The 23,289-nt window shown below is 36.1% G+C and overlaps 4 protein-coding genes, 1 long non-coding RNA gene and 1 pseudogene across 13 annotated transcripts; 2 read left to right on the top strand and 4 right to left on the bottom strand.

The window, feature by feature from the left end:
• Positions 1-405: 405 nt before the first annotated feature.
• LOC104730236 (translation initiation factor IF3-4, chloroplastic) lies at positions 406-2,539 on the top strand. 4 transcript variants are annotated; one of them, XM_010449379.3, is made up of 9 exons: positions 406-933; positions 1,018-1,057; positions 1,147-1,206; positions 1,291-1,343; positions 1,436-1,485; positions 1,615-1,648; positions 1,745-1,817; positions 1,922-2,014; positions 2,116-2,539. In XM_010449379.3, exons 1-9 carry the CDS (start codon positions 656-658, stop codon positions 2,281-2,283), a joined length of 849 nt encoding a protein of 282 aa, XP_010447681.1. In that variant the 5' UTR covers positions 406-655; the 3' UTR covers positions 2,284-2,539. The 4 variants fall into 4 exon arrangements, 2 of the variants coding, with proteins under 2 accessions (XP_010447681.1, XP_087334670.1); XR_015574582.1 differs by having other exon boundaries at positions 493-933; positions 1,596-1,648; XR_015574583.1 differs by having other exon boundaries at positions 505-933; positions 1,436-1,529.
• Positions 2,540-7,672: 5,133 nt separating this feature from the next.
• LOC104730235 (uncharacterized) lies at positions 7,673-9,244 on the top strand. Its single transcript, XM_010449378.3, has 2 exons — positions 7,673-7,917; positions 7,991-9,244. Exons 1-2 carry the CDS (start codon positions 7,861-7,863, stop codon positions 9,071-9,073), a joined length of 1,140 nt encoding a protein of 379 aa, XP_010447680.1. The 5' UTR covers positions 7,673-7,860; the 3' UTR covers positions 9,074-9,244.
• Positions 9,245-9,999: 755 nt separating this feature from the next.
• Positions 10,000-11,656, bottom strand: LOC104730234 (uncharacterized). 2 transcript variants are annotated; one of them, XM_010449377.2, is made up of 3 exons: positions 11,439-11,656; positions 10,644-11,368; positions 10,000-10,525 (listed from the first exon to the last, which is right to left on the bottom strand). In XM_010449377.2, the coding sequence occupies exons 1-3, from the start codon at positions 11,493-11,495 to the stop codon at positions 10,126-10,128; spliced, it is 1,182 nt and encodes a 393-aa protein (XP_010447679.1). In that variant the 5' UTR covers positions 11,496-11,656; the 3' UTR covers positions 10,000-10,125. The 2 variants fall into 2 exon arrangements, with proteins under 2 accessions (XP_010447679.1, XP_087333689.1); XM_087477563.1 differs by having other exon boundaries at positions 10,389-10,525; positions 10,637-11,368; positions 11,439-11,596.
• A 559-nt stretch (positions 11,657-12,215) lies between these two features.
• Positions 12,216-12,972, bottom strand: LOC147930173 (uncharacterized). The gene is made up of 2 exons (XR_015574408.1): positions 12,547-12,972; positions 12,216-12,417 (listed from the first exon to the last, which is right to left on the bottom strand). It is a non-coding gene; the product is annotated as an uncharacterized LOC147930173 (long non-coding RNA).
• A 612-nt stretch (positions 12,973-13,584) lies between these two features.
• Positions 13,585-16,265, bottom strand: LOC104730232 (pentatricopeptide repeat-containing protein At4g30700 pseudogene; annotated as a pseudogene). The gene has a single exon (XR_015574405.1). The product of XR_015574405.1 is annotated as a pentatricopeptide repeat-containing protein At4g30700 pseudogene (transcript).
• Positions 16,266-16,304: 39 nt separating this feature from the next.
• LOC104730231 (AUGMIN subunit 8-like) lies at positions 16,305-20,710 on the bottom strand. Of its 4 annotated transcripts, none has more exons than XR_015574406.1 (7): positions 20,312-20,710; positions 17,581-19,094; positions 17,373-17,504; positions 17,180-17,296; positions 17,000-17,089; positions 16,797-16,904; positions 16,305-16,714 (listed from the first exon to the last, which is right to left on the bottom strand). XR_015574406.1 is itself a non-coding variant. In XM_010449374.3 (7 exons), the coding sequence occupies exons 2-7, from the start codon at positions 18,967-18,969 to the stop codon at positions 16,604-16,606; spliced, it is 1,935 nt and encodes a 644-aa protein (XP_010447676.1). In that variant the 5' UTR covers positions 18,970-19,094; positions 20,312-20,710; the 3' UTR covers positions 16,305-16,603. The 4 variants fall into 4 exon arrangements, 2 of the variants coding, with proteins under 2 accessions (XP_010447676.1, XP_010447677.1); XR_015574407.1 differs by lacking the exon at positions 20,312-20,710 and adding an exon at positions 19,213-19,426; XM_010449374.3 differs by having other exon boundaries at positions 17,373-17,492.
• Between the last annotated feature and the right edge of the window lie 2,579 nt (positions 20,711-23,289).

The following is a 23,289-nucleotide window of genomic DNA, read 5'->3' as shown; positions in this document are numbered from 1 at the left end:
CTAGCGCCTAGAACGCCTAATCGGAATTTAGACGGTTTTAGGCGGTTTAGGCGTTTACATTATAAACTATTATATATCTGATATTATATACAAAATATATATAAAAATAATAAAAATATTAAATCAAAAACAGAAAAATAAATAAAAACATTATTTTAATTCATTTTAAATAATATATTAAACATTTATAATTATGTTTATAGAAGTAAACTTTAAATATTTTAAATTTGTACAATTAAAATTTTTAAAATACACTAAAATGATGATACTACAATTTTAGGCGGTCAAAGCGGTCGTCTAGGCGGTGCTATAGCGCCTAGCGCCTAGACGGGACGGAGGCGGATGCCTAGAACGCTTTTTCGAACCGTGGTTTTTTGTTACTACTATTAGTGGTACTGTACTATTAAAAGTATAAACATCAATCACATTCTCAAAATAAAACAAGATAAAATTAATTTTTATGCTTACGCGAAACAAAATATGTCACTTTCTAATCAATAAGCTGATTCACAATTTCTCTGTTTCCAATTATTAATAAATGCAAAATCCTTTTACAAAATTACAGATTTTTTCAGTTTGGTGTGTATATTTTGGATAAGATGATATTTTTTGTTTCCTTTTGAATCTGATCTGTCAAATTGGTAGAGAGAGAGCCATGGCTGTGATCACAAACACCGTCGGATTCAACGCCATTCTTGCCGGAGCCACGAAAACGGTGTCTCATCGTACATCCTCTGTTAAATCTAAGCTTTTTGGTCTCAGACTCTATCTAGCCGAACTGTCAGTTGTAACTCTCTCCCCTTATCATCGTCGTTGCCCTGTCATCACCTGCCGTTACGGTGGTGGCGGCGGAGGTGCTCGGTTTCCAGGAGATAGGAGAGGTAGGCAAAAAGAATCAGAGGATGATGATGCGCTTGATATCTCAGCTATTAGGTAAATTTGGAAACTTTCACTGGATTAATGAAATTTTGATTTGATTCTGATGTATAGTATTGATAAATGTTTGAACTTGAGTAGGTCAGCCACTGTTAGGCTTATTGATGATCAGCAGAACATGGTAATTGAAGTGTCTCTTAGAGTTATACAACTTTTGATTTCAGCTAAAAACAGAACCCAATAATATAGTTCTGTTTCTTTGTTTTGTAGATTGGTTTAGTTTCCAAAGATGAAGCGGTTCGAAGAGCTGAAGAAGCTGAGCTTGATCTGGTTTGTGTTTCTTTTGGAAATTTTCAAAAAGCTTGTTTTTTTATCTATCTTAGCATCATTTGGTATGCCGGGATTGGTTTTCAGGTGATTCTTTCACCGGATGCAGATCCTCCGGTTGTCAAAATGATGGATTACAGGTATACTATTATTATCTAAAGAATGATTAGTTTGTATCATATGGATTGTGTATAGAGGAGAATGATGCTTTTCCTTTTTGTTTCATTATCAGTAAATACAGATACGAACAGCAAAAGAGGAAAAAGGAACAGCAGAAGAAAAGTATATATGATCATCCTTCTCTGCTTATTTAACTGGAAGATAATGTTAATACTATAAGCTCACTTACTTGTGTCGTATTTACATGGCTGAATGGATTGTGTAACCTGAAGCTTTGTTCTTATATGTCAGCTACTCGCATGGACTTGAAGGAGCTTAAAATGGGGTAAATATGAGCCTCTCTTTTGTTTGTGTCGTTGCGATTGACTTTGTATAGAACTGCTTCTTCTCAATAGGTTTCTGATATTTGTTTCTACGGTAGTTATAACATCGATCAGCATGACTATTCTGTACGCATGAGAGCAGCTCGGAAGTTCTTACAAGATGGTGACAAGGTTTTTCTTATTTACTTTTTTCTCTGTTACTACCGGAATATTTTAGGGCGGGTACTGTCCATTCTGATTACATTATACTGCTGTGACTCTTGTAATGAACTCAGGTTAAAGTGATTGTGAACATGAAAGGCCGGGAAAACGAGTTTAGAAATATTGCTATTGAGCTCCTTAGACGTTTTCAGACTGAAATAGGAGAGGTCTGTATTGTCCTCTACTCTTTTTTCTTATAGAAGTTTGATATTGAATTGGCATGTGAATTGCCCCACCTTAATGGATCATGTCTGTCAACATTTTGCAGCTTGGAACTGAGGAGAGCAAAAACTTCCGGGACAGAAATTTGTTTATCGTCTTGGTGCCAAACAAGGAACTTATTCGAAAAGTGCAAGAACCGCCCTCAAAAAAGAAGAAAAAGCCAGCAGATGATGAAGCTAGAGCAGCAGGTATAACTGCAACGCAGGATGTATGATACGCAATTTGTCTGATATCAAATTAATCACCGGATAAAGATTGGAGTGCTAGGCATAATTGTCTGAAGATATGATATCTGGTAAATATTCAGCGAGTTTGATAAATTTATGTATAGTTCTTCTTTCTACTATGCTGCTTACACTTCCTATGTATCTGTAACCATAGAAATAGATTATTTGAATGTAAGATCTTCCTCAGCACTTTTTGTATACCTTAAGTTTTCAACATTTAAACATAGTCATAGATTGTAACAAGGAATCATATCTAGTGGAGTCAGAAAAGAATTATCAATTATGAGTGATATAATGTTACAGGATGAGTACAGTTTGACTTGTGTTGAGGCCAAAAACAGGTCACTACCAATAATGTCCGCATAAACATTCGAATAGACACCATTAGTGATGGAAGCGGTTGGCATCTCTACAACAATCACTCTCTGTGTGATCTTTGAGATGAGTTTGGTTGCGGTGTGACAGTCTAAACACACCCGAAGATTCTTTATGATCCGGATTTCAGTTCCTGGCTCAGTGGCTACATATATAATGAAATTAAATATATAAACATGCTCTTATGTAAGAAAAAAAAAAAAAAAAGGTACATATATAATGAAATCTCTAAACAAAAACATATATAGTACTCTCACTTGGAAGTTGGAAGGCACGCATGAAGATCCTTAGATTATCTCTCCTCACCGGTTTGGCGTTCAGAGCTTTTGTTAACCGGCCGTCAAACACTAACAATGCCGTTATCTTGAGTGGCCCATGAAGAAGATCTATTAGGTCTATTATATCAAGTGAAATAGTGTAAACTACACGACCATCGTCATTGGAAAACTATATAATTACAAACAACTTGATGACACAAAAGCTAAAAAAACATACTTGCATCCAAAGCAAGTCTATCTGGGAGAGAGAAGCCTCTGTATTGGGACTTTAGTTAGCTTCCGGGAAATATAAAAACAAAACAATCCCTGGATAGTGTTATCGGCGACGGCGTTCCAAGCAGATCAGTGACGAGTTCTAGCTGGTGCACAACGTTTTTGCCAGGTAACAAAGGTTTTCCAGTTAGCATCTCGGCAAATATGCAGCCAACGCTCCACATGTCAATCGCCGGAGTGTACTGCACAAACATACCAAATCCATAAGCTCACATTATGCATCCCTTATATATTAATAGAAAAACACATTTTTTTAAAAACTGATGTGTCGTCACCAGAAAGCTCGAGACACATTTAGTTATTTAGCCTCATCTAGATTTACTATTTACAACTATATATCATTATATTTTTGAAAAAAAAATGTATCATTCTAAAAAAATTTATCACATAACTTTATTAATATTAATTAAGTTTAAGCTTTGAATATATTTTATATATTAGAAAAAATGATTTATTGAAATGCATCGGATCTCACAAATTCAAGTGAGAGGATGAAAAGACAGTTTGCGGCTCAAAATATTTAAATGCGTTGCGGAATGGCTTAGCGGACGGGTTTAACCGGATTAACAATTTTATTTAAATTATCCGGTTCATGTAATTTTAGTTTTTTGTGATTTTTATCTGATTTGATAGTTCAATATTTTGGTAAAAAATCTAACGCTCACTAATTCGGTTTACATTATATCCATATCCGCCAACATGTCAATCTAAATTTATGGTGAAACGATTACTATTTTAAACTTTCATAAACTTGATGAATTCAAAACAATACAAATTTAAATGTTATATTTAATAAATATATTTACAAAAACAAGAACTCAAACAAAAATTTCACTCCGTGCAACAGCACAGATTATTACCTAGTAAGGTTTTATATGCAAACGGAACAAGAAATCAGGATTTCAGAATTTACGTTAGAGTAAAATTAGTATTATTTTTTTATATACATATATATGAATTATCTTTTTATATTGATTAAATTGTTTACATTTTTAATTTCTTATAATTTAAAAATTTGTTAAAACAAACCCATGACAAAATCTCTAATTATTAAAATTGACATTTGTCGCGATCACATGAATTACTAACTTTGAAAACCAAGTTTATATAATAACTTAATATTGTATACTTTATCAAATCATTCACCGATTGAAAAACTCAAGAAAATTACATTAATTTTCTTATTTTGATTATCTTAATTTTCTGATATTATGTTAATCACTAATTTTAACGCATTAAACTTTATATACTTTAATCACTTTTCTGTATAAATTTATTCTTACTATATGATTGTAATAAATCATAATTGCAATTAATTTGCAAATATTTTCCTTAGTAATTGCATATATTTTTCTATTGAAATTAGTAATTTAATAGATAACTATCCTATTATAATTAGTAATATAGTAGATTACTTTTGGTTTTATATATTTTTAAAAATATTAACTGTAATCTTTTTATTTTTATGATTTTTTAATTTTTGCTATAATTATTAAATAAATTTTCTTTTCACACATGTCAAAATATTATCGATATACTTGGACACATGTCGCACGATTATATGAATTACTAACTTTGAAAACTAAACTTTAAATAATAAGATATAAAATAAAGACGAAAAATAATAAAGAGGTCTAAAACAACAATTATATGTCTAAAAGATCTTAAATTTTGTATTTTTTTCTTAAAAATTATATTCATAGAGAAGAATTTTCTAATTTTTTTTTACAAATTCAGAAAACATAAATATTAACCAATATTAATATAACAGAAAAAAACTAAACAAGAATCAGTCTTTATATATGTTATAAACAAAATCAAAATCTAGCAAGTTAAGCATCATCTTTTACATCATCTTTTACACCACTATAAACATGAAAAATAAATTATAATATACAAATACAAGAAGACTTCCTAGCAAAACATTTTAGAAAGCAAAAATAGTTAGGATTCTTAGAGCTTTAAATAAAAATAAGGAAAGAAATTTTTTTTGTTGATATAAAAATTTGGTTTTGAACTCAAGTGGAAACATAAATGAAAATATTTTTGAACCATTAGGCCAAAATTTTATATATTATGTGGGGACCTGAGGCTGATGTTTTTTTATTACACTATAGGCACGGCCCTGCAAACAGGATTACAAGACAGCTGTGAGGCTAGCCAGGCGGCACTGCTAGCTTACTTAGCAGGAGCACACGTTTTCCAAGAAAAGCTGGGTGAAACAGGAGCCCTGGATATCATTACCTTACTGGACGGCACAAGACGTGTGACCATTCGATACGCTCATCACTCTACGAAGATGAAAGACCCAGAAACCAAGAAGACAGTTACAGTGGTAAAAGTGACGGATGTGGTATTGACAACTGACAAGTGACAAAGAGATGGCAGATGCTCTCTCAACCTGGTGGTCGGCGATGAGACCCACGACCTAGTGAAGGTGGCTGCCTGAAGACTGAAGAGAGAGAGCCAGTAACTCCACTATTTATTATTATTATTACTAGGACTTAGGCTTTCCGCGATGTCGCGGAGAAAATATTTGAAAACAAGTTAAATTAAATTCTAAATTTAGAATTATATATTATAAAATCATTTGAAAATATATGTTAAATAACAAAATTAAAATTTATCTTAAAAGAAGAAAAAAATAAGTAGGGGTAAAACTTCATAAATATTAAACAAATATAACTGTGAGTTTAAAAAACACAACCATCAAAATAAAAACTTATAATAAAAAAATAATATGGTAAAAAGACTCAATTCTAGTTAAAAATTATTAAATGAAAAGTCATAATGATTCGAGGCAACTCTACTTGTATTGAGACAAATTATTAAATAATTTGTATGTATTATAACATAAGATATTGTATAAAAAATTATTGTAATGAGTAACAAGCATCATAACAGTTATTAATATTTATATTACTCATAAACAAATATTGTGATGTAATATTTATATTACTCATAAACAAATATTGTGATGTAGTGATCCTAAATGAGATTATCAAACAAACGATTATAATAAGTAAATGCATTCTGATAAAATAATTTTAAAAATAAAATAAATTTCATCTCGAGTGGAAATTTATCAACCAATAATTATAATAAAAATACATAACTTCTAAAAATAAAAGATGAAATAGTTAAATCTCAAAAAACACATATTTTACAAAAAAATACGATAAATAAATGCAAATGTAAGTTACATAACTAAAGTTGATTAAATTTTTATATTACTATAATCATTTCTAAAATCTGTAGTTAGATTATATAATAATATTGGATATTGAATATTAAAATTCATATTATTTAGATTCAGCATGAAACGAAAAATGTTGTGTCAGCGAACAATGATTCATTGATTTGTTAGTTATCTAAGAATAGAAAAATAAGAGAGAGTTCAAAAGACATAAACATTTATATAAACATAACTATTGGAACGAAAAGTTGTAAATAAGATATGGTGAAAAGACAAAACTTTACAATAAACGGAAGCAACCGTATGATTTTTTTATGATAAAAGACACAACTCTACAATGAACAGATGCAACCATATGATTTTTTTTAATAATTATTTAACGACAATATACAACGAAAAATTACAACTCGTATTTATTCAGATTGTTATTGTTATTATTAGATTATGATTAACCTTAATTGTTATTATATGGGCTTACGTCTGGCCCATATTTCATAATGAATCGGCCTTTTTGATTACCTTTTTCTTTTGGTTTGTTTCTCGGTTTCAGGAGGCAGCTATCTTTGAGTTATTGTAATCCAATTTGAACAAAATGCTGTAATGATCCTCTATGGTTGCTCTGCTTTTGTAATTTTTTCTTCAGCGTGATGTTATTCTATGTTTAGTTATGTTTTAATGTGTAATAATGTTTTAACAATATATAGTTAATGTTTAATAATAATGTCGGTAACTAAATGTGCTCATAATTGAGAAGACCGGTTTAATCAACCCTCGGTTCAATCCATCCCTAATTTGACTATAACAAAACCATTAAAAGTAAAAAAAGTAAAAAAGTGATTATTATTATTATTATTAGGTTAACTTCAATATTGATTGAACCAAGAAAATTCCAAAATTAAACCAAGAACCATTCTCCTACCAATAATAACATTATGTTGCTTAAGTAAAAGGTGCACATGCCAAACAATTCAAATATTTTCCACACCGAACACATACCTAATTTGACTATAATAAACCCATTAGACAAAATATTTTACTATTTACATTTTTTCTTAAGTAAAAATAATGTAGTAAAATTATCAGAACTATTAAAAAAAAAAAAAGAACATTGATGAATGTGGTTGGTTGGTGTGGGTAAAAAGTAAATAAATGTGATGTAATTGAAGGGTGTGTGTGAGATAGAAAAATACTTGGTGCATACTCCATAGTGACGAATCTTTGTGTACAAATTTGATCACAAGATTTTTTTTTTTTGGTTTCCTTAATTAGTCACAAGAAGTGGAGAAACGTGGAAACAAAAAGTAAAGAGAGAAAGAGACATCTAAATCTAATAATTGAAAACCCTTTTTTTTTTTCTTTCTTGTGGCAAAGCACTTTGGTCTCTTAGATCTTGACCAACCCTCGGAAAACCCTTTAGAGAAAGATACAGAGCAAGCAAAGCTATGTCGTCTCTGCTTCTCAGCCTTTCTTCCAGGCCATCTCTCCGCAAACTTTCTCTGGTATATCTCTTCTCTCTCTCTAGTTTCAGTTTTCTTAATTCTCCCTTCTTCTGATGTCATGCTCTTCCCTCAGAGATGTCACACTCTTCGGATGTTCTCCTCCTCCACCACCACCAACCCGTACTTGATGTATCGTATGACGCACTATGGAAGTTCTTTTGATGATATTGATGTATCAAGCGATATCCACTATTTTGACCCGGTCAAGGAAGATGAAGTTATTGTCCGAGGCAAGGCATTTCCCATGGAGTTGCGTGCAACGAGTCTGGTTGGAATGTCCCATGGATGGGGAGTTTACAATGTTGAGAGTGATGAACATAAAGCCCTTTATGTTAGCGACTACTGCAATCCTTGTGGCTCCAAGTCAAATCCCAAAGTCATTCCTTTGCATCCCATGGGTCAACCTAATATCACCCAAAAGCGCATCATCACTAACGCCGCAATGACTTGTTCACCTGATCAAAGGAAAGATTTTGTAGTGGCTGCCAATTGTTTAGGACTTGAGATCAATTTCTTTAGGCCTTGTGGCAAACCCGAGTACTCTGGTTCGGGCGGCTTTAAAACCCAGTCCCACTATTTTGATCTATCAAAGGTTATGTATTCAAAGAGAGATGACAAGTTCTACACTCCAAGCGATGGAGGCCACTTCTTGATTTCCTGGGACTCTTGCTTCGAGGAGATTTTGACTATCCCCAAGATGCATGAGTTTCGGTTTTGCAACCTTCCTGAGTTGACCCAGTCTGAGTGGGAACTCTTGGACTCATGTTCCCCGCCTACTGCACACCTTGTGGAGTCTCCCTCAGGACAGCGGTTCCTAATCAAGTGGTACGCTCAGAACTACAAACCGGGAGAGAAAATGACATTCTTGTGTCGCGGAACAAAGCGTTTCATGGTGTTTAGAGAGGAGGAAGATATGAACATGTGTTACACAGAGGACATAGGAGATCTCTGCATATTCCTTGGCGTTAGTGAGCCCTTCTGTGTCAAGGCAATCTCATTCCCTGGCCTAAACCCTAACTCGATATACTTTGCAGGCGAAGGCTTTGGTGTTTACGATATCGCCACTAGAAAACCACGTTCCTTCCGTCCCAAGTCTCCCTCAGCCTTCTCCAAAACACCAGTCTTCCCTCTCTGGATCCCTCCAATGCCTCTCTAGCTAGTTACAATATATATATATGCTCTCTGAAACTTCACTAGTTGTGCCAAGATTGTAAGACTAATTAATGTCTCCCTGGTTACTATGCTCTCTGTTCTAGTTTTCATTGGAGTAGTGTAAGACTAATTGAATTTATCATTCGAAGTAGTGTAAGACTAGTTACAATGATCATGGTTTTGCATTGTGAGCTTCTGCCATATATAGCTTGGTGGAGTTGATAAGGAAGTTCATCATTCCTCTGCACTGATGAAATCCATCAACCTGATGAAATGCAAATATAGAATCTGCAGGCCCTTTTGTACATTCTGCTAAGAGTTGCATCAGATACCAGGAAAACGTGAGAAGATGTGCCTTTGGTTCCTCTCGAGTTAGACTAAGTGATATTTCAGGGTGGGTGTGATAATGTATGTATAAAGAGAGCTGGTATCCAAAGCGGACCTCCGTTTTGTCCATTCAGACATGACTCAAGATCCTCTGTTTTCGTGAAAAAAGTTAACAAGACAAGCAAACTGGAGATAAAAAAAGATGGTCATGTCTAATCTCAATAAGCTAATATTTAACTGCTGTTGCTCCCATAACAAACTTCTTGATCTTATGCCGGTATATCATATTCCACAATCTCTTTCTCCATTTCAAAACACAGTTTCTCTGCCTGAGCCTACAGAAACCAACCTCCTTTAGACAACGGTGAAAGCAGAGTTGACACTTTCTTCAGGCAAATACTAAGTTACTCTCGTACAATCTTGTCCTGTTTTCACCGTTTCTTTGCCTCTTATATATGCTCTCGTAGAATCATGAGTTAACTCACCGTTTTCACCAGTTTTCACCGTTTTTTCGTTAAGTTGAACCCTCCACCCGTTTTTGTACCGATGAGCATGTATCAGAGGATCGGTTGAAGGAAAACATTGGCTATTTGACGAGTGAACTATCTTAATCAACTCTTTTTTTTGTTTTGCTAAAATAAAAAGTCCTCTTACAAATTATGTACAGTGAGATAAGTCATGATTATGTGATGAGTGGAGAGTGATCAAGTAACGAATAACATTACAATTTTAGAGAGGAGAGGGAGGAATCCAGTGAGGAACCCAATCAGGAAGCATGTAAACCTTGCCATTAGGTGAATCAGTTAAATCAGAGAAAGCTGAAAAAGACTTGGGATTGAAGGAACGTGGGGTTCTAGTGGCGATATCGTAAACGCCATAGCCTTCACCATACCCTTCACCGAGGAAATAGATGGAATTAGGGTTTAGGCCAGGGAATGAGCTGGCCTTGACACAAAAAGGCTCGTTATTGCCGCCGAGGAATATGCAGAGATCACCAATGTCTTCTGTGTAACACATGTTCATATCTTCCTCCTCTCTAAACACCATGAACCGCTTCGTGCCCCCAAAATTGAATTTTACCGACCTATGCACAAAGCTTTTAACGTACTTGCCATGGCTTTGAACATACCTGCCAAGCCAAAGGCAAAAAAAGAGAAAGAAACACAACTTGTTCTTCATTATAATAATTATAACATGATGAAACCGTTAAAGCAAAAACAAACCACTAGAAGAAAATCACCTCCTACCATTTGACCAGGAAACGTTGTCCCGAGGGACACTCCACAAGTTGTTGTGTCCTGTGACAAGAACTCAAAAGTTGCAACTCTGAAAGTGAAAACTGAGGGAGGTTGTGAAAGCGCAATTCATGGTACTGAGGGTCGGTGGAGATTATTCCATCCCAAGACCACAAGTGATGGCCTCCAGAACATGGCATGTAGAACCTTTGATCTCTCCTTGAATACATCAACTTGCCTTGTTCCAAATAACCGAATGCAACGGTGGGAAGATAGCGGAGGTGCCCCTCATCGGCTTGACCGGGCGTATATATACCCACCAGAGGTCCCATGAACTTTACAGCCAAAACAAAGTCTTCTTCTTCAGGAGAAGAGGACATTGCCACGCCACTTACCAATTCAGTTTGACAAGAGTCTACATGCTGCCGAGGAGGCAGAGGGATCATCTTGGGGTTTGATTTGGAGCTCGAGGGATTGCTGTAGTCGCTGATTAGTATGGAATCCGGGGAGCTAATAAAAACTCCCCATCCATGGGAACTTCCCACCAGCCTCGACTTAGCTAACTCTTTGGTAAGTGGCTTATCACCGACGGTGAGATAGTATTCCTTAGCCGGGTCAAACATACGGAGCTTTGTCATTGCTCCGGCCTCTGGGTATTCACCACAATAGGTGACACAATACATCAAGTACGGGTTGGTTGTGGTGGAGGAGCAGAACCCCCGAAGAGTGTGGCATCTCTGGTGGGGAAGAGTATGACATCAGAAGAAGAGAGAATGAAAACAGTAACTAGAGAGAGAAGAGATATACCAGAGAAAGTTTGCGGAGAGATGGCCTAGAAGAAAGGCTGAGAAGCAGAGACGACATTAGCTTTGCTTGCTTGCTTGCTCTGTATCTTTCTCTAAAGGGTTTTTCGAGGGTTGGTCAAGATCTAAGAGACCAAAGTGCTTTGCCACAAGAAAGAAAAAAAAAAAGGGTTTTCAATTATTAGATTTAGATGTCTCTTTCTCTCTTTACTTTTTGTTTCCACGTTTCTCCACTTCTTGTGACTAATTAAGGAAACCAAAAAAAAAAAATCTTGTGATCAAATTTGTACACAAAGATTCGTCACTATGGAGTATGCACCAAGTATTTTTCTATCTCACACCCTTCAATTATCATCACATCTATTTACTTTTTACCCACACCAGCCAACCACATTCATCAATGTTTTTTTTAAAAAAAAATAGTTCTGATAATTTTACTATATTATTTTTACTTAAGAAAAATGTAAATAGTAAAATATTTTGTTTAATGGGTTTATTATAGTCAAATTAGGGATGTGTTCGGTGTGGAAAATATTTGAATTGTTTGGCATGTGCACCTTTTACTTAACCAACATAATGTTATTTATTGGTAGGAGAATGGTTCTTGGTTTGATTTTGGAATTTTCTTGGTTCAATCAATATTGAAATTAACCTAATAATAGAAATAATAATAATAATCACTTTTGTACTTTTTTTATCCTAATGGTTTCGTTATAGTCAAATTAATTAGGGATGGATTGAATCGAGAGTTGATTATACCGGTTTTGTTTCTCACCCCTTCAATTGTTATCACATTTAATTACCTGACATTATTAAACACTAACTGTAAAACATTATAACACACGAAAACATAGAATAAAAATGCGGAAGAAAGATTACAAAAGCAAAGCAATCATAGAGGGTTATTACAAGTTTACAACATTCTGTTAAGATTGATTGGCCTAATCACAACTAGAATGTTTTTATTCAAAGTTAGCTTCCTCCTGAAAAAAAAAAACAGACAAAGAAAGTAGTCAAAAGGGCCGATCCATTATGAAATATGGGCCAGAGTTAAGCCCATATAATAACAATTAAGGTTAATGCTAGTAAATAGTTTGAATTACTGAGATTACCGATCGCTTTCTTCACCGGATCTCTCTCTTCAGGCAGCCACCTTCGCTAAGTCGTGGGTCTCATTGCCGAGCACCAAAGAGAGAGAGCATCTGCCGTCTCTTTCCTCACTTGTCACTACCACATCAGTAAATTTCTCCACGGTAACGATCTGCTTGGTTTCTTTGTCTTTCACCATCTCCGTGGTCCGATAACTGTGTGGAATGGCCACACGTTTCGTGCCGTCCTGGAGGGTAACTGTATCCAAGTCGCCTGATTCACCTAGCTTTTCTTGAACAATGCGTGCTCCTGCTAAGTAAGCAGTGCCACCTGTTGTTTTGGCTAGCTTCACGGCTGTCTTGTAACCCTGTTTGAGCTGTTTTCTTAGTTCCCCAGCAATTTTACTAGCCATTTTTTCTTTTCTTTTGTTTGTTGTTTTCTGATATGCTAACAAAGAACACTGGTGCCCTCTTTATGTAGGAATCAACGTTGCAACTTAATTGCAAGGAGGAATCAATGTTTCGAAGAGTGAGACAAATGTGTCTCCAAAATAGGAGAATCTTGTTTGAATCTTGGAAACTCTGTTTTTTACATTTCAGGTAAGATGGTCCCAGAGGTAATAATTGTTTACAAAATTATGTTTTGATCGCCTCATTAAGATAAAATCAAAAAGTGATTGAGTAGTCACTACTACAGTAGTTTAAGGAAGTGAGATTAATACTTTTGCAACGGCCATGTAGTTCATGTCTTTTCTTTTATTTCACTTGTTTTATAGACATAATAACCCTAAGCGATCTTTTTCCATGTGCCACCCAAGGCAACGGCGTTAGTGTTTGACGGCCAGTTAAAAAAAGATCCGAACGTCGAACCGGTTTGAGATAATCTGGAGATAAGGATCTTCATGCATGCGTGCCTTCCAAGTGAGATTGCTATTTACTTTTTTGGTTTAGATTTATTTTTGAACATAAGCTAAGAGCATGTTTATATATTATCTAATCTAAATGTACTTTTGAACATAAGAGCATGTATACATCTGTTTCAGGCGCACAGTAGGATGTTCCTTAAAACAAAAGTGATTATTTTAAAAGTAATGACTCTGATATTCTTAAAACAAAAGACTAGGAAGGGTCATATAGATTGCAACAAGTAATCAAAACTTGTCGAGTCAATAAAAGAATTATCGATTATGAGTGATATGATGTTACAGGATGACTAGTGTCTAGGCAAAAAAAAACAAGTCACTACCAATAATCTCCGCATGAACAGACACCATCTTTGAAGTGATGGAAGCGGTTGGCATCTCTTACAACAATCACTCTCTCTGTAATCTTTGAGATGAGTTTGGTTGCGGTGTGACAGTCTAAACAGACCCGAAGATTCTTTATGATCCGGATTTCAGTTCCTGGCTCAGTGGCTATGAGTCCAAAGGCAATGGCTAGCCTCTCGCTGTGAACCTTCACCATGAGCTCCCTTTCTTCATCCTCCACATCGTGCAGAGCCAACTCAGTCTCGGGTTGATACCCAGCTTCCCTCATCTTCCCTTCGAGTTTCTCCAGTCTCTCATAAATTGCTTTTACTTCTGGATGTGACTGATCACCTGAGGTGAAGACATGAGGCGTCTCATCTATTTCTATTAAGGTATATCCAGGAGCTTTGGCTAGTTTCCTATTCTTGGCGGTTTGTCTAACCGTAGCAGCCTGTGGATAGTTCCTATCAGCTGAGTGAATATTCGACAGCAGAACATGGTATCCAACATTGTCTGGATCTAGCTCAAACAGCTTCTCAGAGACTGTTCGGGCGAGGTTTGTGTCTTTATGAATCCTACAAGCTCCTAGCAGTGTTTCCCACACAGATGGACCAGGCTCAATTGGCATTTCCTCTATAAACTTCAATGCTCTCTGTAAGTGTCCTGCTCGGCCAAGAATATCAACCAAACAAGCGTAATGCTTGACTGATGGTTCAAAACCATACCGGTGGATCATGAAATTGAATATCTCATCACCTTCTTTGACAAGGCCAGCATGACTACAAGCGTAAAGAACGCAGAGGAAAGTGACTGGTGTTGGTGGGATCCCCGAATCCAACATCTCAGAGAAGATACTCAGAGCTTCTAGTCCATCTCCATGAAGCCCATAACCAGAAATCATTGTGTTCCATGTAACTTCATTCTTCCTCGGCATCAAGTCAAACAACCGGCGTGCTTCCCCAATGCTTCCGCACTTTGCATACATACCAATCAAAGCTGTTGACACATATATGCTAGACTCAAAATCTGTGCTCTTAACTAAATCATGTACCCATTTTCCCAAACTCAACACTCCTAGCTGCGCACAAGCCGACAGAATACAAGTTATAGTGGTCGGGTTTGGACTGAACTCAGACTTCTGCATTTCTCTAAAGAGAGATATTGCGTCTTCTGTCAAACCGTTTTGGGTGTAACCCGATATCATTGCATTCCAAGATGGCAAGCTTTTGTCCAGAGCTTCATCAAAAAGCTTCCGAGCTGATTCTATCTCATTCAATTTACTGTAAACCGTAATTAACGCTGTTGAGACAGATGTATGAGACAGGAAATTTGATTTCAAGCTGTAACCATGAATGGCATATACAAGCATAAGATGACCAGAGACAGGGATCAAACTCATTAGCGTGCTTGAGTTCAGCCTTTTTCCTGATAACATCAGCTCTTTAAAAAGACTTAAGGAGAGCTTGGTCTCCTCATTGGATGTGTACCCATGAATCATTGCGTTGTAAGCTACTACATCTGGTCTATGAAACTCACGAAACAGAGTACTTGCCATTTTAATCTTTCCACACTTTGAGTATAGTGAGATGAAACCGGTAAGAACATAATCGTGGGAGTAGCAGCCAGTTTTTGTGGCAAGACTATGGATTTGCATCCCGAGTCTCAGCTCCTGCAACTCTGCAACAGCGGGGAGAATATCAAGCAGAGTTGTTGTGTCCAAACGTATACAACTCTCACTGATCAAATCCCTGAAGACCTGAATAGCTTCCTCATACATTTCATTCTTTCGGTACCCAGAGATCATCGTGTTCCACAAAACTGTATCTCTCTCAGGCATTCTGTCGAACACCTTCTTGGCATCTCCGACACGCCAAAACTTGAAGTACATCTTGACAATGTTCGACCCAAGAAGCAATTCTGAGTCAAACCCATCAACGACGGCTTGACCATGAATAACACAGCCAGCTCTCTCGTCACGAAACCCAGAAGCAGCGGAGATAGCGAAGGCGTAAGTTGAGCTGTTGGGCTTGAGATCAGTGGATTTCCTGAGGTGAGCGAACACAGAGAGCGAAGAGTGAGGCGACTCGTTAACGGAGAAGCCGCGCATGAGGACGTTGAAAAGGAAAACGTCAGGTCTTCTAACGGAGAGGAAAAGGTCGCGTGCGTAGTAAATGGCGCCGAGGTCGGAGAGTCGTTGGGTAAGCTTGGTGAGCAATGAGATATCGTTTCGGAAGCCATGGAGAATGATCTGAGCATGGGTTTGAGCAAGGTGAGATACAGAAGTTGATCTTTTGAAGAGATCGAGAAAGTTGTTTTTGCTTGCGACCGTTGTCTCGGCCGTGGCGGCTGATACGGTCCGTAGTAGCATTTGCCGTGTTTTGTCTTTTTTCAAAGAACACGACACAACATCAAATTTAAAACATTAGTATTATTTATAACTTAATATTTTTGGTCGTGTCCACTGTTAAAGTATAAGCAACTCAAGAACCAATTTTAACTTCAGTTTTATTTAGGTGAAGAGGAGATATGATTATGTTTTTGTTAGTGATTTCTATAAACTCTATATACTGTAATAAAAACCCACATCAGAGATTACATGTGAACAATTAAATTTCCTTTTCTTATATATCCTAAGACTTTCGAACTCGTGATCTTTCACTTTCACTTCCTTTTTTTTCTTCCTACGCTACTGTTTCATACCAAAAAAGGAGAAAACTTCAACAAGCAAAGATCAAAAAAGGATCTCGACAAGAGAAATGTTGGCATCAAAGAGCAATTTACAGGTGTGATTCAGTGTTGAACGTGCAGTGACTGTAAGCTTTTGTTATTCTTCATCATGGCCATGGAAATTTGCTTAATGGCAACAATGGAGGAGTCTCCGCTGCATCTTCTCCTTCTTCTCGCTTAGTTTGTATCAGATGAGTCCTCAGGCTACACTCTTCTATCTGTTCCATGTGACCATATCTCGGTTTCAATTCAATTTACCATAATCATTTTTCATTGAAGTATTGGATTTTTTTAGGTTACCTGCATGATCGCGGTTGCGGCCAGAAGATCTTCGCATTTTCCTTGCATAGAACTCTCTTTTGTAACTACAACAGCTAGTTCGGTGACCATTTTGTTCATCTCCTCCACCTGCGAATACAAAAGAGCAATGCACCCGCTTGAGAGTTATGTCAAGAGGATACATTTGGAAAAAAAAAAAAACAGATTTTTATAAAAGGTCTCACCTTTGAGAGTAGAGACCAAATGGACGATCCCATAGCCTGCATTACGTCGAGGGCCGAGGACATAGCTGCTTTCAAAGATTCGACGTCCGCCTGTAAGAAAAGAAGTTATAAATGATAACTATATTCTTGATCTTCTAAACTTAAGTTTTGATGAGTATTCGCAGAAGTAAGAATATATACCTTTGTTCCTCCCGTCGCTGGAAGTCGGAGAGTATTTGCTTCTAAATCTGCAATGGCTCCAACTAAAGAACTAACATGGTCTCTTTCAAGTGTGGCCCAATCTTCAAGGCTCGCCATCTGTGCACATATTTATGCATAAGCATGGGATGACCTGATAAATGCAAAGCCAGTATATAAAGGCGAGGGAGCCTACCTGATTGTTTAATAGTGAGTTGAGTTTGATCTCTAGATTTAGCTGTTGTAAGCCAATCCTTTGCCTAGTCACATCATCCTGTAGTTCTGATATCGCATGCCACACATTAAATAGGGTTTCCTGAAGTCAAAACTTGAATTTTCAGACGTCTTTTAGATCAATCAGTTGAAGCAACGGTCATGTTAGAGAGGACGGACATGTTATATACCTCGGAAGTTAATCTTTGAATATACATTACAGATTCAGCTCGTGCAATTGCAAACCGCCACTGTAAGTATCTATTGTGGAGCAGGCGCAGTTGATGAACATCTTCGATGTAGCTTGCTTTTTTGCCTTTCTTGACATCCGTGATGAAGCTGAGAACTGAAGTTGTGGTACTGGATTGTGTGGAAGTGCTGGTTTGTCTTATCCGTGAAGGACTTACCCCTCTTGAAGGTGGAGTTGATGGTCGAGCAAAACAGGAGGTATTTGTGCCACGCGAAGGACTTAACCCTCTCGAAGGACTCACACCTCTTGTAGGACTCAATCCTCTTGAAGGGCTTAGTCCTCTCGCTGGACTCACTCCTCTCGAAGTACTCATGCCTCTAGAAAGAGACGATGAAGACGAAAACGATGTTCTACTTGGTGAAGCTGGGCGAGATCCAGGAGCAGACAATGGATGCAACCTAGCTACAGCCGTTTCTAAGGTTTCTCTATCTAACGACCCTGCAGACAAAAGTCTTTGAGCACCAGAAGATCGAGCTATGTTATTATCTTCCGACTTTGTTGGAGACAACAATCCACCATTGCTAGATGTGTTACTAGAAGTTTTATGCAAAGGTCTCGAACTACTGGACAAAGGTAGTGACATTCTCCTAAGAGACGGCCCCATTCCAGGCCCTGAAGTTGGTGCACCTCTTGAAGCCCTGTCGCCAAGATCCAAGCTTCTGTTTAAGGAATTCGAAGTGATCTTTCCACCAATTCTACTAGGCCACCGATGCTGTTCTATTAACCGACTATGAGGACCATCTGAAGGTTTCGAATTCTCTGAAAGATCAGACACATTATTCTTCCCTTTCAATGGACTTCTTTTCCTCTCTGGCGTAGGTTTCCTTGATACAGGGGTCGTTTCAGCCTTCTGCTTTTGAGCTATATTCGAAGAAGGTCTCAATGTCCGATCAACAGAAGAACTACTAACTGGTTTCTCCTTTTTACTAACAGGGACTGACACCGAATCCGACTGAAATGAAACACTGAGGCTTCTCATAGTGGAAGGCCATAAGCTTTCAGGCAAACGACCTGTAGAGAGCCTCCTAGATGAAGCTGGTAAGTCTATAGACAAGTCACGTATCGGTGTGGAGGGACTAGTAGGAGATGGCGGTGTTGAAGGACGCTTCCTCTCTGCTGAAACTGCTCTTTTCGCAGCCACGGATTGAGAGCTTGAAGACACTGTTGGCCTTGTGACACTTGGGGAAGGACATCGCCCGGTTTTGGTTGGCGTCGGTGATCTGTATCTTGAACTGACCTCCGATGTTCGAGGACGGCGAGTGACAGGAACTGCATTATTCTTCTCTGATGGAACAAGACGCCGCCTTGTACTATCTGTAGCTACGTCCATTCAAGCTCACAAAACCAAACTTGCATTGATTGAATTTAGCAGTTTACGCCTCTCGTTTAGTTCTGCATTGGAGCTAAACAATAAAAAAAGCTCCAGTTGCTTTCTGTAAATGCAGTCCCTTTATTCTGCAAGAAACCCAAAACACAGGAGAAAAGGTAAGATACCTCACAGATAGGCTATGCGAAGAAAAGAGCAAAGTATATTAAACCAGCCCAGATAAACAAAAGTAAAAAAAGATTCTACCTTTACAACAGAAACCCATATCAAGACTCCAACATGGATTATCCAATTCAAAAAGGGTAACAAACTAAGACACAAAAGCAGAACCAAATGCAAACTAGAAAACCAAGAAAGTGCTGAGAACTAACAATGGAAAGGGATAAGAAAGTTTGAAAAAAAAAAAACAGTGGTCAAACAAGAGAGAAAGGTGGGTCAAGTTCTAACTAGTTAGTTGCGCAGATTCACAATATCAGGGGGATATTTTTTTATTTAATCGAAAATGAAACAGAGGAAGAATCTTTTGCAGTGTCTTTGTCATGGCAGTGCCATGGTGAGATATGTGCTGGAAAATTAAATGGTAATATCAGTTCAATGACCAAACTTCTTCTTCTTTCCATCAACATCACAACACCTCAAAAGAAACTCCCTTTATCACAGCTTCCAAACAGTAAACTTACTAAATTTAAGCAGCTAGAGATTTTAATAAAACTAGTTAGTGTCACATTGTTTGATTTGTAGTAAGTAAGTAGTAGTATAAGAAACTTATTTAACCAATTAGCAAAAATGGACATTTCACAGATAATTTTGGTGTTTTCTCCAGATAAGGGACCACGTGGATTGAAGAATCAAGAAACCAGTGCCCCACTCTCCGAGAGCAAATCAGTGATGATTGATGAAATTGAGAAAAAGTTTTATCGAGAAAGTGAAGGATGAAGGGAGAGAATCAACGGGAAGGATTGAAAAAAAACACAAACTTTATTTCTCTTTTTCTGTTTCTAAGTGGGATCAATGAGATGGTTCTAACGAAGAATCCAAAAGTGAAATTTGGCAGATACTGACACGACCTGTGTCTCTCACGACACAGACTCGTTTTATTCGATCATCAAAATTTAGTAACTTTTATGAAAACCGAAACAAGAAAATCAGAAATCAGATTCAAATTCCCTTTTTTATTTCTAACAAAATCAATCTCAGATCGCAGAAATTAGAAATTACCCAGAAACTCTAGGGTTCTTCCGATTTTGTTTGAAAAAGAATCGAAATTGGGATTGATTAGACACAAATGTAGAAGCTAAAGTTTAGAGATCCGATGAATCTGAGGTCGGCAAATTGAAAATCTTACCCGTAAGAATCCGAAAAAAAGTTCCCTCCGGTGATAGGCTTCGAGATCGAAATTTGGGAAATACGAACGCGATCGGAATTGATTAAACACCACCGTGAACAAAAAGTTTCGCCGATAATGAAGAATAGTCGTGTGGATTAAAGTATATATAATAAAAAAAAAAAAATCAATCGCCGGAGATAGAGTTGATCGGACGATTCAGGGAGAGAGATTTGGGTGCCAGAGAGAGAGAGAGAGAGAGAGAGAGAGAGAGATCAAAGAGAGAGAAAGAGATTAAAGAGAGAGAGAGAGAGGGCGTTATTTTCGCGCCACCTAATTTTGATATTAAAAGAGTCTTTATTTATTTATTTTTATACTAGCCTTTTTTTGCTCGTAGATGTCATTTACAACTACATTGACAAAAGTAACATTGTTGTTATAAATTGGAGTTTTTGATCCTTGAGATTTGAGTTTTCGAGTTATGTCCGGTTTGAGAATTTTAGACAAATTTAGACATAACAAAACCGAATTAGGTGTTTTTCCATTTTGAGTAAACCATTATCTGAATTGAACCGGAATCCTTATCTTAGAGGGTGTTATTGGATTGAGGATTTTAATAGATTTTAATTAACCCAGGACATTAGTGGATTTAAAAGTCTAATGCATTTGTGTAGACTTTATAATGCATATAAGGTGGATTTGAAAGTCATTGATAATGTATTTTTGGTGATTGTTATGGATTTTTTAAAAAGTTATTGTTAGAAAAAAATATATATATATATATCCATAAAATGTGCTATACACCAAAATTATATTAAATTAATAACACCCAGACTTTTACACATGTCATAGAAAACTTGAATTAAACTTGATTTGTTTTCAATCCAGATTTTTGGTGTAATTAAATAACCCAGATGTCATGAACCCAGAAAAAAAAAATTAAAGAATACAAAAAAACACAGATCTGATGAATAAGTGTGATTATATACAAAGAGTTTGAGGAGAAAGAAACAGAGATTGAACCCAGAAAAAAAAAGTATGATTATATCATAAACCAAAAAAAAAAGTTATAGATCATGAACCCAAAAAAAGTTAAAGAACACAAAAAAAAAATTCTCAAAAATAATACATATCTGATGAATAAGTGTGATTATATAAAAGGATAGAGAAAAAAATCAAACAATAATATGTCAAAGGCTAGAGATCCATCTAAAGAGAGGAGAAGAAAATGAAATGATTGAGAAAAGTGTGGTATTGTATTTGTTCATATTTTAGAAGCAAAGTACGTTGAAATCCAAAATCACACAAAATCCCGTAGATATTGAATAACACTAGATTTTAATGGATTTTTAAAAATACCCAATTGAATAACGCATGATTCTTAAATACATCAAACTCTTTTAAAAACCACAATCCAATAACACCCCCTTAGTTAATCATGCATAAAAGAGAATAAAAATAGTATTTGCAAATGGATCGAGACAAAACGTGACAAGTTTATGGCAACTGAACTGATGATTGCTTTGAGTTTGTTGTTTCTTTTTAACACTTTTGAAAAATAATTATAATACGAAAATTGGCATTTTACACCGAAAGCTTAGGTTTACTTTTCCCACCCAACCTTACCTATATTTCATAAGAGTTATGAGGAAGAAGCTCTTAGATATGGACTATAAAATATATAGGGATATTGAAAATTAATTTACAAAAAATGGAACTTATGATGGTTACCCATGATATGTGTTTGGTCATTCTCTTCTACTTATTTTTTTTTTTTTTTTTGTCTTTTCTACTTCTTCTTATGAAAATAACATTTACCAAACACATACGATGGCTAATTCCTAACTAAAGCTTCATTTTCTTGTTTTATCTCTTTTATTTGCTTATCTATCGATTTCAGTATTTTGGTCGAGTCTAGTCATCGACGAGAGGACTCTAAGTCTAAACTACTAACATAGAACATAACCTAATAAATTAATCCATTTTTAAAATAGGACCATGGGAATAAAACCCATTTTTAAAAAATTAAAGAAGAAAGGTTTGCTCGCACATGAGATGATTTGGACATATCATATGATCTTAAGCTTTCTATAGACCGTTGTCTCTCTTTCTTTTGTTTGTCCCCTTACCTTGTGGAGTCTTTCTCCTACTTTACTCCCCCACTTGGGAGTTCTCTGAATTTAATATTAGTATTACAAATTCGTCTTTCCTTCTCACTTCTATATATGGTAGATATATTTTGTTTTATGCATGTTCTTTTATATTTGCTACACATGTACGTCCTGCCAATTTTTTAGAATCATTGAACCTAGCACACATTTCTGTGTTAACATATATATCTACTCGTCTAGTCTCCCGTGGTCCGTTCAAGGATTCAATTTGGCTTGCTAGAAGCCTTATGAAGATTATTAACGTTTCCTACTTTTATCCCATTTATATATGATCAACCAAACTTTTACCTTCTTCAAAAGGGTAAAAGAAGATCAATCTATAAATGATGTCTACGTTAAGGAGATTAAACTTGTTAGTAGGACAATTAAGTTTCCGGACAAAATAACTATCGACTTGAGATCATATGATATATTGATATGTCCGACATATATATGTAATTGAATCTAACGTGTTCAATTATTTTGTTTACCGACATATCTTTTTGTTATGTTTCAGAACAATATTAGTATATATATGTACAAATGATATATGCGAGTTAGATATTATATCTATCAAATTCTTGTTTGTACAAGTGTACTCGAGATAGAAAGAAAACAAAAGAAGTCAATTATAGCGTTTGCATAAGTACCACTGTACTAAATAGCTATACATTTTTCTCATTATTATTGTTATAAAGCTACTATTATAATCCGCGACGTATTATTATTAGGTAAGAAGAAATTGAAGATTAATCTTTGCGTCTTGGTGTGATTAATTATAATAAGCAAGAGCCTAATGATGGGTATTCACGTGCTTAGCACAATTATATTGACCACACTAGAAACTAA

Source organism: Camelina sativa, chromosome 12 (assembly GCF_030686135.1).
Source record: "Camelina sativa cultivar CO46 ecotype springtype chromosome 12, ASM3068613v1".
Classification (NCBI taxonomy): Eukaryota; Viridiplantae; Streptophyta; class Magnoliopsida; order Brassicales; family Brassicaceae; genus Camelina; species Camelina sativa.
The sequence above is the reverse complement of the archived record's forward strand: the minus strand, read 5'-3'. Positions and strand labels throughout refer to the sequence as shown.

Excerpts from the sequence above, each read along its gene's own strand:
- LOC104730231 (XM_010449374.3), bottom strand. The coding sequence starts at position 18,969 with ATGGACGTAGCTACAGATAGTACAAGGCGGCGTCTTGTTCCATCAGAG. Across the intron at positions 17,297-17,372 it reads ACTCACTATTAAACAATCAG|ATGGCGAGCCTTGAAGATTG; the intron begins GTAGGCTCCCTC and ends ATATGTGCACAG. Across the intron at positions 17,090-17,179 it reads CAGCGACGGGAGGAACAAAG|GCGGACGTCGAATCTTTGAA; the intron begins GTATATATTCTT and ends CTTTTCTTACAG.
- LOC104730236 (XM_087478544.1), top strand. The coding sequence starts at position 656 with ATGGCTGTGATCACAAACACCGTCGGATTCAACGCCATTCTTGCCGGA. Across the intron at positions 1,486-1,614 it reads AAAGGAACAGCAGAAGAAAA|CTACTCGCATGGACTTGAAG; the intron begins GTATATATGATC and ends CTTATATGTCAG. Across the intron at positions 1,818-1,921 it reads TCTTACAAGATGGTGACAAG|GTTAAAGTGATTGTGAACAT; the intron begins GTTTTTCTTATT and ends TAATGAACTCAG.
- LOC104730235 (XM_010449378.3), top strand. The coding sequence starts at position 7,861 with ATGTCGTCTCTGCTTCTCAGCCTTTCTTCCAGGCCATCTCTCCGCAAA. Across the intron at positions 7,918-7,990 it reads CTCTCCGCAAACTTTCTCTG|AGATGTCACACTCTTCGGAT; the intron begins GTATATCTCTTC and ends CTCTTCCCTCAG.
- LOC104730234 (XM_010449377.2), bottom strand. The coding sequence starts at position 11,495 with ATGTCGTCTCTGCTTCTCAGCCTTTCTTCTAGGCCATCTCTCCGCAAA. Across the intron at positions 11,369-11,438 it reads CTCTCCGCAAACTTTCTCTG|AGATGCCACACTCTTCGGGG; the intron begins GTATATCTCTTC and ends CTTCCCCACCAG. Across the intron at positions 10,526-10,643 it reads CAACGTTTCCTGGTCAAATG|GTATGTTCAAAGCCATGGCA; the intron begins GTAGGAGGTGAT and ends TTGGCTTGGCAG.